At 41.3% G+C, this 14,809-nt stretch overlaps 1 protein-coding gene and 2 long non-coding RNA genes across 4 annotated transcripts in view; 1 reads left to right on the forward strand and 2 right to left on the reverse strand.

The window, feature by feature from the left end:
- The window catches only part of LOC309379365, a 271,748-nt gene that overhangs the window by 68,674 nt on the left and 188,265 nt on the right, over positions 1 to 14,809 (reverse strand). The window lies entirely within an intron of this gene.
- MYH9 (myosin heavy chain 9) overlaps positions 1 to 14,809 on the forward strand; it is an 84,699-nt gene that overhangs the window by 56,733 nt on the left and 13,157 nt on the right. For both annotated transcript variants that reach the window (XM_081928156.1, XM_081928155.1), the window contains exons 11-24: positions 1,686 to 1,804; positions 2,660 to 2,812; positions 3,789 to 3,962; positions 4,453 to 4,626; positions 5,190 to 5,304; positions 7,524 to 7,717; positions 8,632 to 8,753; positions 9,190 to 9,259; positions 9,855 to 10,015; positions 10,646 to 10,754; positions 11,012 to 11,143; positions 11,756 to 11,962; positions 12,210 to 12,347; positions 14,182 to 14,305. In XM_081928156.1, coding sequence (XP_081784282.1) covers positions 1,686 to 1,804; positions 2,660 to 2,812; positions 3,789 to 3,962; positions 4,453 to 4,626; positions 5,190 to 5,304; positions 7,524 to 7,717; positions 8,632 to 8,753; positions 9,190 to 9,259; positions 9,855 to 10,015; positions 10,646 to 10,754; positions 11,012 to 11,143; positions 11,756 to 11,962; positions 12,210 to 12,347; positions 14,182 to 14,305 — 1,992 coding nt within the window. The remainder of the gene's footprint in view (positions 1 to 1,685; positions 1,805 to 2,659; positions 2,813 to 3,788; positions 3,963 to 4,452; positions 4,627 to 5,189; positions 5,305 to 7,523; positions 7,718 to 8,631; positions 8,754 to 9,189; positions 9,260 to 9,854; positions 10,016 to 10,645; positions 10,755 to 11,011; positions 11,144 to 11,755; positions 11,963 to 12,209; positions 12,348 to 14,181; positions 14,306 to 14,809) is intronic.
- Positions 4 to 13,422, reverse strand: LOC309379366. Its single transcript, XR_014172452.1, has 3 exons — positions 13,321 to 13,422; positions 7,846 to 7,973; positions 4 to 1,093 (listed from the first exon to the last, which is right to left on the reverse strand). It is a non-coding gene; the product is annotated as an uncharacterized lncRNA (long non-coding RNA).

Here is a 14,809-nt window from a genome sequence, read left to right on the forward strand (position 1 = left end):
AATAAATTCCCCCATGGGCCGGAAGTCGGTGCTGCTTTGTGGAAGAGCCCACTTCTTAAAATTTTGGCATCACATATGAAGTCAGACGAGAGTGGAAATATGTACTGTAGTGAACTCTAGTGAGTGTGTGCAGCACAGCAATACCCTTGATGGCTTTTTGATGTAAACTGGATATCCTCGGTAACTGCTGTTGCCTCCTGGTGGCAAACATATTATCTACATGTAAATATTGGGTCATCCACTGTGTAATTGCAACCACCCGTGAATAGGCACATGTAATGCCTGTTGCTATTACATTATAGAACGCAGGACAAGTGAAGGAAGGGGTGTAGAATGTAGGGAAAGAGTGAGGGAGCAGCGCCAGTTGGTGGTAGCTGAAAGGAAAGATGCAGAAGAGAAATGCAGGACATAGGAGGAAGAGAGTAGACAAGGCATCGAGAAGGTGAGGAAAGCCGAACATGGGCAACAAAATTAATAGATAGCAAGCAACTGTGTATGATTGGGATTAACTACAGTGACACAAACTTGACTGGTTTGGGGTTGGGTCACTTGCAGGAAGTTGATCATCAAAACTAGATACTGATTCTTGATCTATAGGAGTGATTATCTCTCCTCATCTATATTTTAGAACAAGTATGCATTACAGACTTTCTTGTGCCAGGCAGAAGGTGAATGAGGGAACAGCCAGAAACTGAGTTCCAGTTGTGTAATGGGAGCTGGCATGCATTTAGGACTTGAGTGGGGTTGTGATGGAACCTGCTTCCAATTCACGGCTGAAACAAATTAGTTTAAATGTCACAGTTGCCCTCTAATATCAAATGTGAAACTCCTGACTGAGACAGATGCCTATGTGTTTTGAAATTGCTGTGATCATGGTTTCTGGCATTTGAATATTAGAATATTAGAAATATTAGAAATCTGATGCCAAGCCAGAGGGGCAGTAAAACCTTGATTCAGTAAGCCAGACCTCATGCCATCTACAACTCAAGTGCCTTAAATGGTGAGGGGAAGTGTAGCTGTGTTCTCTGAATCAGGGAGTCTTTCATTCATAAATGCTCATGGAATTGGTGGAGCCACCAGCAGGTACTCGAGTCTGCAAGAAATTGTAAGCAGCCAAGTGTAAGCTGTTGAAAAACCTTCAGAAATCAGCACACCTTTCTTAGTAGCTGAATTTAGCACTTAAACTGATTTACACCTTGGTAAGCAGGCTTGTAACGGAGATATTTCTTTGGTAGTGCAAGTCTGTCAATCAAAAACAGGCAGGGATTGTTGTCATCCTTTCCTAGAAAACCCAATAATTTATGATCACATGTAACTCTCACTGTTCTTTCAATGTGGAACTCCTAGGTGCATAGGGTTAGTAGGTAGGCATCTCTCATTCAGACGGTGACCAGACTTATTCCTGCCTGGTTTCAGCAAGCTGCTACATACTTTGCCTTCAGATCATGCACTAAACCTAGAGTTTCTCTAACAAATGAGTGGCATACACAAAACAATAATCAACCCTCTGTATCTCTATCTGTAGCACACAAAGAACAATGGTTTCAACTTTCCCTGTGTTTGAAAAGTTGTTAGGTTCCCTTAAGTGACACTCTGCAGAGCAGTGTACTTAAAAATACTCATTTTCACAGTAAAATGGAAGAAACAAATATTAAAACTTGGCTTTTGCTCTTTCTCTCTTGTAGCTGCTCAGAAAGTTTCCCATCTTCTGGGTATCAATGTGACAGACTTCAGCAGAGGAATTCTCACCCCTCGTATCAAAGTGGGACGAGACTACGTCCAAAAGGCTCAAACTAAAGAGCAGGTATGTTTTGTACAGGTTTGCAACAAAGACAGTAAAGAATAAGCAGTATCTTTACACGGACATGTAGACAGATGATCAGTGGATCACATAAGTGGTTCTAGAGACGGACCTGTGAAATAGGTTTTCAATGAAATGAGCATGAGCTGTGTGTTGAGAGTTAGACTGCAGTCCTGTTCATTGTAGTAAGTCCTATTGAATGCTGTGGAGCTTACTTTCAACTGAAGGTGCATAGGAATATATTTCAAGTCTTTAAAGGGTGAATTCCCAACTGGTTCTAACTAGAGTCATTCTGTGAAGCTCCATATTGGAACAATGCAAAGAGTAGTAGTTGGGAATGTAAAGCTCTGGTGTTCATGTTTCTTTCCTGCGCCCATGCACATCCCACACCCCACCCAGCAACATTCTGTATGCGTGCTGCTGCCAGTATGGTGTGTACAAACAGGATGAAAGCTGAAAAGTTCCAAAAGCCTTTAAAAAAACTACAAAAAACCTCCGTATTTGAAAGTAAGATAAGAATATTTGCAGATTATCTTTGCATAATTCAAGAAGATGATGTTCTGAAAAGTAAAAAAGCCATGATCTCACTGTTGGCGTCCATCAGGCCAGAGGGAATTTCTCCTGAACTGAGTTGCCTCTCTTCTTGCTTCAGGCTTTTATATGGTAGTACCAGCCCTGTAGCATTGGCTGACGCATGTGGTTTTGTAGAGGCGAGTATTTACGAAAGATTTAACTTTCTGACAATTGATGGGGCTCCTAATGATTCAGGCACTGCAACCTTAAATTTAACAATTGTGATAGTGTTTTTTTGCCATCTGGTTTGGGTTGTACATGTGACTTTTACCCCCTTTTTTAAAGGCTGACTTTGCCATTGAGGCTCTGGCTAAAGCCACTTATGAGCGCATGTTTCGTTGGCTGGTGATGCGTATCAACAAGGCACTGGATAAGACAAAGAGACAAGGAGCATCTTTCATAGGAATCCTTGACATTGCTGGCTTTGAAATCTTTGAGGTAAGTAAAGGGCAGCCGCACTTTTAAATACCAACATACTGTGTTTGGATGTTAGGGTTGCTCAAGGAGGGATGTCAACTAAGAACCTCCACTTGAACTGTGGTTCTTCCAGTTTCATCCCAGGGCTCAATCAGGAAGGAATGCAAGGGAGCCCACCTTGGATGTACTGGACCATAGTGTACTCGTATCACATAATTTTTCAGTGATCCCAGGCAGCAAGTAGGAACAAAATTGAATTCTTTTGAAGAGACGCTAGAGACATTCTTAAAGTCCAGTATAAGCTCCTTTTTTGAAAGATTTTGGCTTGGATCTTAACTAGGCTTCCACAAATGGAAGGTCTCCTTCCATGGACTGGACCAAGATCCAGCAGAGCATCCCTCTAGCAGAAATAGGAACAGGCAGTTTTTGCTGATCCCCCTCCGTGCACTGTATCTTATTGTAACCCAGAGGTCCCCCCAACCCTCTAGACCAGGGGGGAAAGGGGGTGCATGGGATGGGAATTGGCAAATCTCATTTCCCCCATCTACTGGTGGGGGCATTATGAGTGCAACTTCCCTCAGGGGACACTTCAGCCAACATGAGCAAACTTAGGGTCCGATCCTAGTTTTTCAGTGTTAGATGTAATCTTATGGTCTTGGTATGCCTGAAAAATCCAAAATGACTGTGTTTAAAAATGATTTTGGAACAAAATAAATAACCTTAATGTTTGCTGTCAAATACTCTTTCTTTCAGTAAAGTAAGAATTGGCATGCAGGATTGCTGCTAAGTGGAGAGCAGATGTCTGCTGCTCCAAGTTTAGAACTGATGCTCAAATGAGTGCTGCTAAGCACCTAACAAGATGCCTTCTTCATCTCAGTAAATAAGGCAGTGGAGAAACTGTAGCTGAATGTTGGTTCAGAAATGGGGATACTAGTAGGTAACCGTTTGGTGGGCAGCATTCACCTAGACCTGTGTTGTTCTATTTTTCCCGAATTAGCTGAACTCATTTGAACAACTGTGCATTAACTACACGAATGAGAAGCTGCAACAGCTCTTCAACCACACCATGTTCATTTTGGAGCAAGAAGAATACCAGCGTGAGGGCATAGAATGGAACTTCATTGACTTTGGCCTGGATCTGCAGCCCTGCATTGATCTTATAGAAAAACCGGTGAGTGACTCATGCATCGTGTCCTGGGTAGTACAGAACAGTTATTGCAGTGAGCTTAAGGCCCGTATGCACAAACCTCTTGATTTATGCTAAGAAGCTGAATTTATCTACATAAGTGTGGCCTATGAGCTTATGAGGCCACCACTTTGCTGCAGCGGAGGTAGTTGAATGCGGTTAGTTCCTAGGTATGAAACTGCCGGGGAACAGCATGTAAGCAGCCTTGGATTCCGTGGTGGAAGGCACTAGGTTACAATTAAAAGATAATAAATTTAATTTGAATAAACTGGCAAAAACTCATTTAAATGTAGAATTCAAAAGTGGCATATAAAAGGAGCAAGAAATGGGATAGTTTAGAGACTGCTTATGGCCAATCTGGAAAGCTGCTTTGCTAAGAGCAATTGATAGATTTCATTTTGTGCGCTTTTCTTGTTCAAAACCATGAATCTTTATAGCAGTGCTGATTTCCACCTGCTTTCTTTTTTTAACACAGGCTGGACCTCCTGGCATCTTGGCCCTACTGGATGAAGAATGCTGGTTCCCCAAAGCTACTGATAAAAGCTTTGTGGAAAAGGTGGTGCAGGAGCAAGGCACTCACCCCAAATTTCAGAAGCCAAAGCAGCTAAAAGACAAAGCTGATTTCTGCATTATGCACTATGCTGGCAAGGTAAGCCTTTGTATTTGTAGTAGAAAGAAAAGCAAAGAGGTGCTACTGAACTGTGGACAATTTAGGTCCTTCTGATTTGAGGGTTTGTTTTAGGCTAGTGAAAGCTATGTAGTGATCAAGTTCCACATTAGGAAAGGAAGCAGTGTGCTCCCATAAAGGTCTACAGCTTTCCATTTAATGGCAAGGCACATGAACTGTTGCGGATCCAGCCTTTCCGTTCTTCTCCTTACAGTGGCAGATTAAGCACTTGTTGACTAGCACTAGCACTTCTGTGGTGCTCTGGATAATTCACATTGGTGGTATCCAACTAAGTCATAGCTGGAATAGACCCACTGAGATCAGTAACTTAAGTTTGTCATGACTTGAAGCCCATTGACTTATGTGATCTACTCTGAGTTAAATCATACAATAAACTATAATTAAGCTTCACCACTTAGTACAGTATTTCTAGAATCATGTTCCATTTCAAGAGTGTGGCAATCACAGTTTTGCCTCTTTTTACTCAATACTGAGGCAAGGTTAATCTTTTGTAGCTAATATTAATGAATTAATTTCTTCTCTAGGTTGACTACAAAGCTGATGAGTGGCTGATGAAGAACATGGATCCCCTTAATGACAACATTGCTACTCTACTACACCAGTCCTCTGATAAATTTGTTTCTGAACTGTGGAAAGATGGTATGTAACCAGATTTCTTGCATATTTTTCTTAGAGTGCTTATCCAATATCTTTAAGCACTTTATATATATAGGGGCTTTCTACTCCCTTAAAATGTCAGTGATCAGTGTGATCCAAAACTTGTGTATGCTTTATTCTGAAAACTTTCCTCCTCCTGTTGCTGAACTGAGGAGAGATTGGAAAAGGGTCAAACTGTCAGGGGCAGGCAGCATTCCAGAATAACATTCAAACCGATGTTCCTTGTACTCTACCACATCCAAATATGGGATGTAATGAGATGAAACCAAACATTGCCTCTAAGGATTTCTTTGCTTATTCCAGTGCCATTAGGTATCTTGCACTCTGGATTATCTGCTTTGACTCTCACTGTTACTATCTCTTTTCTTGGGTTTTTCTTTGACGTCTCTGTTGCAGAGATGCAGAACGTTCAGAGAGCCTATTTCTATCAACACTTTCCTATTCTTCATCTAGAACCAGGTGACTGAGAAACCCCGGGTGTCGTGTCGTGTGTGATTCCTTCTAGAGCCATGCAAGAAATGCTTCCAATAAATCTTATCTGCCCCTTTGCCATTCCTGCTTGTCTGTCTCATTCAGTCCCTCTGCTTTTTTGCTAGTAGACCCTCTTGGGCTTGGAAAAATAACTGATCTTGTTAACAAGGTGTGATCACACAGGCACAGCAATACAAAATACATGGATGGTACTGCTTTAGTGATTCATACAAATATCTAAAATTACTGTATAAATTATTTTATTGCTAGTGGTGGCATATGGAGTGATGACCATATGTGGCTCTAACCTGAATATTTTTGTGTATGAGGAGCAGTAATTAGGTTCTCCAGTGGCTAAAGTTAGAACTATTAATGTTACTGATCCAAATTACATATTTTGCTGCATCAGTACAATTGCTGATGTTTAGCCATCAACTTTAAGAGAAGTTGCCAGTGAATACTTTTCTTAAGATTCCATTCAGTAACACAACTTGTTTCTATACCAGTCTTGACTCTACTGTTGTTGGTTTTTTTGAGGGGGGCGAGGCATCATAATTTTAAGCACAAGTACATTATCCCTTAGCAATGATCTTGTCTTTCAGTCTCTAATGCAGTCCTCTTTTTTGACATATTAAAGGTCTTCCTTTGAGTCTTTTCTTATTTTTTTAGGGGAGAAAAAGCTTTTGACAGCGACATGCTCATTGAGCTATGTGAAGCAGTGGCTGGCTTGAGTGCACAATTCAGTGGTTTGGTGGATTGCATTTTTAAAAAACCTGATCTATCCCATTAGGCTCATTCTGATGATTAGAATGACTAATTTTGGTTGAACTATCTTTTGTCCATTGTAGTAATATTAAGAGAGGGGTTTAATCATCTTACATAATTTATTTCTTTTATGGCACAGGGCGAACTGGTAAATAAAAGAATTGAACAAAAGGCTTAGTTGCTTTTAGCACTGAGGGACAGTTGCTGTGACATGCTAATACTAAACTGCCTCCTTGTGTCCAGTGAGACAAGTTGTTCCAGCTAACACACGCACATTATAACATGGCACACTGGGCAGTGATTTCATAAATTCTATCATTTATGACCCATGGGATATACCAGGGAGAGACTCCTTATCAGAGTGAGAAGGAGAAATGAATCTTGTTAATATATTTAGCTTACAGATATTGTCTGGTACTAGAAAATGGATTTTTAAATCACATCTGATTCTCTACACCAGGTCTGATCAAATATTTTAAATTTTACAGCAGGAACCCTGTAAAAAATTCCCAAGTGCAGTCTTGGCTTGACTGTTGACTGCTATAACTTTGTCTTACATAATTCCATTACTTGAATTGGTTGCATTCATTGGAAAATATTGAGTCTGTAGGGGCTAGCATTGTGAGAAGTGATTTTCCTTTTTGGTTACATCAAGCATGAGAGAGAATATTTTGTCTAAATCAAACCCATTGTGCCAGTTCTACTTTACTCCTAGACCTTGGCATAAAATTGCAGTTTAAAATCTCTCAGGCATGACATGGATCTTAGTTTTAATAGTTGGCTGCTTTCTTCCCTCCTTGTTTTTGCCCAATACAAATGATGAATTGGTCCTCCACATCTGTAGAGGAGTGAAGCAAATGGATCCTGCAAACTCCTTTTATCCTTGTTGTATCCAGATATGTTTGGCATTCTCTCACCAAAGCTGTTTAGGGGAAAATATTAACAATCTGGTGTCTTTCCTCTAGTTGATCGCATAGTTGGGCTGGATCAGGTGGCTGGCATGTCAGACACAGCATTGCCTGGGGCCTTTAAGACCAGGAAGGGCATGTTCCGAACAGTAGGACAGCTGTACAAGGAGCAACTGGCCAAGCTGATGGCTACCCTGAGGAACACCAACCCCAACTTTGTCCGTTGCATCATCCCCAACCATGAGAAGAAGGTAATGCATATAAAAAGAAGCATTGCACTATACTCACATATCAAAAGTGACGAAGATTAATATAGATTGCCACTCCTGCCTGTATTAGGGGTAGGGGATAATGAGGAAAAAAACAGCTGTATCCCTGCCTTTGTATGTGGCTGCTTTAGCTTGGATTTTTTCTTGTTGTTAATCCTTTGCGAGATATGCTGTGTTTACTCACTATATGACTATTAGAAGGCACCTTTTCATTGCACTTGGAAAGATCTTTGCAAACCTAATGAGAAATAATGGCATTTACTTAGTACTAAAATAGTGAAGTATTTAATTATGCCCTAACTTTCCATTTTAAAGAACATCCTTAGTGACTTGCAGTGGGAGTAGGGGTTGAGAAACGAACTCCCCCCCCCCCCATAAAAAAAATACAGGAACAGTGTTTGTTGTTCGCTGGCTGGCTTACAATAAACAAAACATACAGCCTGGAATCCAACACTGCATGTGTAGCCTTTTGCTTGCACAATAGGACAAGACAACTTGCAACATGGGGGGGAAATAGCTGCAACATAACGAAAGTAATCGTAATGAATAAATAAGATTTCAAAAATACACAACCAAACTAAACAATTTCCACACAAACCTCAAGATCTAAAATATACAAAAACCCATCAGCAACAACCCATCGCCAAACAAACAACACCCCAGCCCAAGAGTCTGTTAAGTCGCCTCAGCTTTTGTAGGCTGGAGTTATTCAGGGCCCCAACCTTCCAGGCCAGATGGGAAAAGGCCTGCAAGGCATGTTGAAGCATGATTGTGACTAGGACTTCTCTTGGAGGGGTGCAATATAAGCTGCTAGAAATGCTCCTGTTGACTACCACCAGGGAATCCACAAGCATCTGCCTCATGTCCTATAATAAGAACGTGTCTTTTCTTCACAGGCTGGAAAACTGGATCCACATCTAGTTCTGGATCAGCTTCGTTGCAATGGAGTACTGGAGGGAATCCGTATCTGCAGGCAAGGCTTTCCCAACAGAGTTGTCTTCCAGGAGTTCAGACAAAGGTAAAACTGAGGCATTGGCTTTACTCCGCATGGTATTGAATGCATTCTGTGAAGTGCTCGTAGGTTGTCAGAGGACTCTGCGTGTAGTTTGTAAAGAGAATTGTCTTGCTAGCTAGCAGTCTATTCTTCATAGGCGGCCTTTTAAAGCCCCGTTCAGCCTCAAGCAGTGTCAGAGGCCCACTCAGTAGTTATATGGTGTTAGCAGGCCAGGGGCTTGCTTCGAGGACCACTTTCGCAACTCTTTTCGTCTGTGTTATCAGGTAACACCCCAGAGAGATCTTCAGTTGCATTGCTGCTAAGTGTGTTGAGACTTGACTGGGTACCCTTCTTGACAATAGTGGTTGTTACGTTGAGTTTACATGTGCTTCAAAGAAAACTAGCCAAATATTCAAACAAATATGAGCTAGTCATATAATGGTACCATTTTTCCTTTTAGATATGAGATCCTGACTCCAAATGCCATTCCCAAAGGGTTCATGGATGGAAAGCAAGCCTGTGTTCTGATGGTAAGTCCTCTGCTCCTGTTGCTGATAACGTAAGAAGGGATTAGGGGAGCAATATACAATCCATTAGGTAGATGTTTCAATAATTCATATTTAGTGTTCTTATGAAAAGTGTGCTTCTATTGATGACCTGCTGGATTTTGGCTTATCACTAATGAATCATTACTGTGGAGCAGTGTTCTTAAATTGTTGCAATTTCAAGATGGAACTGGCATGCATCTGAATTCCACATTACCTCCTGATGGGTTTTTCATTCATAAGGAGGAGTATGTTTCAGGGCATGCTCTTTAACAATCACTGGTGGCAGCAGCTCCTAAACTACATACATTTTAAAGATGCACTTACAGTGCAATCATAACCATGCCGTGTCAGGAGCAAGTCCTGTTGAATTACGTGGGCATTACTCCCTGGTAGTAGGAATTAGGATTACGGCCTTGGATTACTCTTTGTATGAGCATCTCAGCAGGAAAGCTCAGGTCTCTTTTATTTTCTTCAGTGGCATTAAGTCACCATGGAACAGTTATTGTGTGAAGAAAAACACCGCAATGCATTCTCTTCATTAGTCAATGATAAATATTTTCTTCTCATTGCCATTTAGATCAAAGCCTTGGAGCTGGATCCAAACCTTTACCGAATTGGACAGAGCAAAGTGTTTTTCCGAGCAGGTGTCCTTGCCCACCTTGAAGAAGAAAGAGATTTGAAAATCACAGATGTCATTATTGGGTTCCAAGCGTGTTGTAGAGGCTACTTGGCTAGAAAGTATGTTGAAAGTAATGTATAATCCTTCTTGTTAGCTAACATCTGCATCCAGTTGGCAATAAATTACTGGCATTCTGAATTCTAGATAACTTTGAAAAACACCATTTGGCCTAGGCTCATGATTTTCTAACAATTCAGGAAAGCTTGAGAGATTACTTCCAAGGTACACACAAGCTGGAATATCTAAATTCCAGGATGCTGAGCTTTCTGAAGTTCCCTCTTTACTGTGTAAAGCTTACATTTGAATCAAAGTAAAATGTTACCACACTCTTAAGAATGAATTGGCTCTGGAACTTTCATCACAATTTGTACAAATACAAGAATAAAGCATCAAAATTATATTATGAAAAAGTGCTGGTGGCATTTGTTCCACTATATGGTATGAACCCAGTAGGACAGAAATAGATTGTGATGGGAAATATGGAGTGACTGGTGACTGAGTCATCTCCCCCCGCCCCCATCAAATGTTCACAGAAATAGTGGTAAAAGACAAACAAAGCAAACATAACGTTTGAATGGAGAAGGCATGATATAGTGGGAAAAGCAAATGAAATATTTTAACATGGCTTTGTAAGTAGGGTATCTAGCTTTTATCTGACCCTGTGCTTTCCCCACCTCTTCCCATTACAGGGCTTTTGCCAAGCGCCAACAGCAACTAACAGCAATGAAGGTACTCCAGAGGAATTGTGCTGCCTACTTGAAGCTTCGCAACTGGCAGTGGTGGAGGTTGTTTACAAAGGTACTAATCAGAGGAAGGATTCAGTGATAGGAAATTAGGCTTCAGATCCAAACAAGAGCATGTAATCTTCTCCCTTAAAGGCACTGTCTCCAGTTCCATGTCCTGTATTGCATACTTAGGATTGGCCCTCCTTCCAATGGACTTTGTTGGCCATTGGGAGGGACACCAGGGCTCTGAAACTCTGTGCAAGACAAAGCAAGTGTTCTACAGCTGGCTGATAAGCGTGGGTAACTTGTGCTCCAATTGATTCCCTGCAGGTGAAGCCTTTGCTGCAAGTGAGCAGGCAGGAGGAGGAGATGCTGGCCAAAGAAGAAGAGTTGGTCAAAGTCAAGGAAAGGCAGCTGGCTGCAGAAAACAGAGTGTCTGAAATGGAGAATCTCCAGTCACAGGTGAATAGATGGTTGTCCTTCATAAAAGTGGCTGATCAGCTCCTTGGTTACATATATATGCTTGAAAGTCATGTAATCATCACAGCTGATCTTGAATAGTGTTTTGTAAGTGAATGGCTCTTTGAAGCACACTGCACATTGGGGGCACAAGCTAAAGAGCTTGGGCACAGGCCCATGGAAGAATGCATATATGCTAATTTATATGTATAGCTGCCTCTGGACAAAGTGGGTGGCTTAAGGTTTCACCAGCATTGTGCTGTAAGCAAAGTTGTTATTATTTTTTAATAAGTTTAAAGAACAGGGTGGAAGGGGGCAGGAAATACAGGCCCTGGCACACAAAATGGGCCTTGGGCCCTCTGGGCCATCCTGCTAACAATGTACAAAGGTGTGATCAGGTTTGAATCTGAACTTCGTGTCTGATAGAGAAGGAATCGTATAAAGCTTTTAATTCAAAATATAGTGTAGTGTAATATCCTGCAGACTTCCACGTCTTTTTCAATGCACCATTGTGTGAATAAAATCCAGCAGGTTTTTTAAAAAATAGCTGATTCCATCTTTAGTAAAATAACAGAAGCCTCAGATTGACTTAAGAGATGTGTTTGTTTTGTGCAGCTCATGTCAGAGAAGATGCAGCTGCAAGAGCAGTTGCAAGCAGAAATTGAACTCTGTGCTGAGGCTGAAGAGATCAGAGCTCGCCTGCAAACAAAGAAACAGGAGCTAGAGGAGATCTGTCATGACTTGGAGGCAAGAGTGGAGGAAGAGGAGGAGCGGTGCCAGCATCTGCAAGCTGAGAAAAAGAAAATGCAGCAGAACATTCAGGTAATGGGCTATAATTTAACACTCAGCAGCTGTTATAATCTTTGGTACATAGTGGTGTCTCAGTAGGAAGTGTAGAAAATGATGCTGCTTCAAGTAAACCCTGGGACCATGTTTGTTTGCTCATCTTATGACTAGCTGTTGATATGCATAGACCCATGTATGGCCTCGTGACCATTTTAAAAGTATGGCAAGCGGTCCAATGTTTATCTAGCTAATAAATGCATATATTCTCTTGTTCCTTGTACAGGAACTTGAAGAGCAATTGGAGGAAGAGGAAAGTGCCAGACAAAAGTTACAGCTGGAGAAAGTGACCACTGAAGCAAAATTGAAGAAGCTGGAGGAAGATCTGATAGTTTTTGAAGATCAGAACTGCAAACTGGCCAAGGTAAAGCAGAAACAGAGCTCCCATGTAGTGGGATGATAGGAGGAAGGAAATATAGACAGCATCCATGAGAACTGAGGTGCTCTTGGCATGTTGGTGCCACCTGACAGAGATTACTAAAGATATACTTTGCATGAAGGAGCTGATATTCTATCCACGGGCAATTTCATTGGCCTACTGGACAGATACCATCTTCATATCACTTTTCTGAAAGAGTCCATGCAACCTGGGATTTCCCCTCACCCCTGGCATTCCCAGCTTCATCTAGGGTTGCAGCTGAGTTTTTGTGAGCAAGCTATTAGGAAATCATAGCTGTGTCCAAATCGGAATGTTCTAATTTGGATAGAAAATAACATATTGTTGTACTGGTTCCAGTAAAATGATTTTTTAATTTAGCAAGTCTGTTCTTGAAGAACCCTATCAAAGGACTGGAAGAGTCAAAGTACTATTTTAATTCAGCCCCTGTGCTGAACAGCAGGACCACCCACACACCAGCCCTTTGCAAATTAATCAGATTTTTTTGCTGCAGTTTGCATGAGCCCAGGAATACATAGAATAATGTCTGAATAACTGTACCTTAGCTGAAAAAGCAAGGCAGAACTACTTAGTAGAAAAAATGGATCAACATTAGTGGTTGACAAGTACTCACAATTCCTTTAAAACTAGAGAGCATATAAGGAGCTGCCTCTTCCCCCAACCAGGGCATAGTTATCTAATCTTTGAAAATGGCCCAATTTGCACTCTTTAGTTTTCTTTTCATACCTACCTTAAGTAATGTTTTCTCTTGGTTTGCTGGAGTGAAATTAACCTTAACATTGGTGTGGATATAATGCTAAGGGTTATGATCTTTTCCCTCCATTCACGAGCTAGAAGGAAAGAAATTAGAAAAGGGGTGATCATGGCAAGCCCAGATCTCTTTTTGAACAAAACAAATTTTAAAAACTTGAATCTGCTTATTACATCAGTATGGCCTTACCATATGGCATCCTTGAGGTCTTCCTTTGGTGTTCATGAAACCTCTTGCTACCCTGCTTTCACTCGACCCTTGGTAATGAGGTGGTGAGGATGGTTACATTTTGTCCTGTGAAAAGTACATAGAGGAAGTAGGGGACAGCATCACTCTTCCAACATAATACTTCATTTCTAAGTGCTTTTCAAGACTTATTTATTTTACCCAGCAAATATGTATGTGCATGCCCTGTTGGAGGCGGCGGGGTGTGTGTGGGGGGGAGAGACCTGGGGAAGCAGAGACACCATGAGCAGCATATAAATCTTTATCATATAGTCAAGAGGTATCTAGTAATCTTCCTGGGGAAGTAGGTGAGCCAAACAGTTGAGCTCTCAAAAGTTCATTCTTGTGGCTGTTAGCACAGTACAGGATTTCTGATCCAGACAAGCTGTATCTCTGTTCAAGCCTTCATTGCAGTAGGTACCACACACTTGGAGGAGTCAGTGGGAATGGCCAAGACTAGCCCTGCTCCTTCAACACTACCCCAGGCTCATGAGTACTGAATACCTAAATAGAACACAAACTAGATTGCAGCACTCCAGTGCTGAGTAAGAATTGGGCTATCAAATGCCCACTTGCTTCAGAGAGAACATTAGGCTGTTTGCATCAAAACTAAACACTGCTATCTTTTAATAAAATGTGGAGCCTGAGTAGTATTGGTGGCTATTCCACTGTGTTTGGGTGATCTTCAACCCTTGTGACACTTCCAGGGTATTTGCTTTCTAATGAAAAATCAAAAGCATTGCAAAGGGATGTTAAGGTATTCTCAACTGCCTGCAGGTATTCTCAACTATTTCTTCAATACAACTCATACCTTGTTTCCCCCAGGAAAAGAAATTACTGGAAGAAAGGATTGCAGAATTCACCAGTAACTTAACTGAGGAAGAGGAGAAGTCAAAGAGTTTAGCTAAACTCAAGAACAAGCACGAGACTATGATTACAGAGCTGGAAGGTAGGGAAGGGCCTAAGAGAGTGTGGCTTTAATCAGCTTTTCCTCCATCAGTATCTCTCTCTGCACAGCGTGTTGTGCATTTCTGACCATGTTGGCTTTTAATGGGTTAATACCACTGGGTTTGTAGGACAGGTATTGATCAGTTTAATAGAACCATTCAGTGTATGGATGGCTGAAGGTTACACACTGCCAGCTTAGACTTTAGTTTGAACAAAAACAAACCTCTAAAACAGACCAATGGAGAAGAGCAGCTGGTTCCATTTCACCTCCTGCTGTGGAAATATTTCTGCTCTTGTGTATTCGGTGATACAGGAATACTGGGGTTTGTGCTGCTTCTACTACTGACTTTAAAAGATAAGTTTGTGGCATTGCTAATAAGGCATAAATGCCGTTGCTTAATTTGACTAAAAAAAAAAAAAAAGACTGAGGGCATTTTTAGCATTGTGCTCAGAATGCCTGTGGTGGTTTTCCACAGCTGGAAATAGTACTGTCTGCCTTAACTGA

The sequence above is a fragment of the Podarcis melisellensis genome (assembly GCF_964234715.1).
Source record: "Podarcis melisellensis genome assembly, chromosome: 10".
NCBI classification, from domain to species: domain Eukaryota; kingdom Metazoa; phylum Chordata; class Lepidosauria; order Squamata; family Lacertidae; genus Podarcis; species Podarcis melisellensis.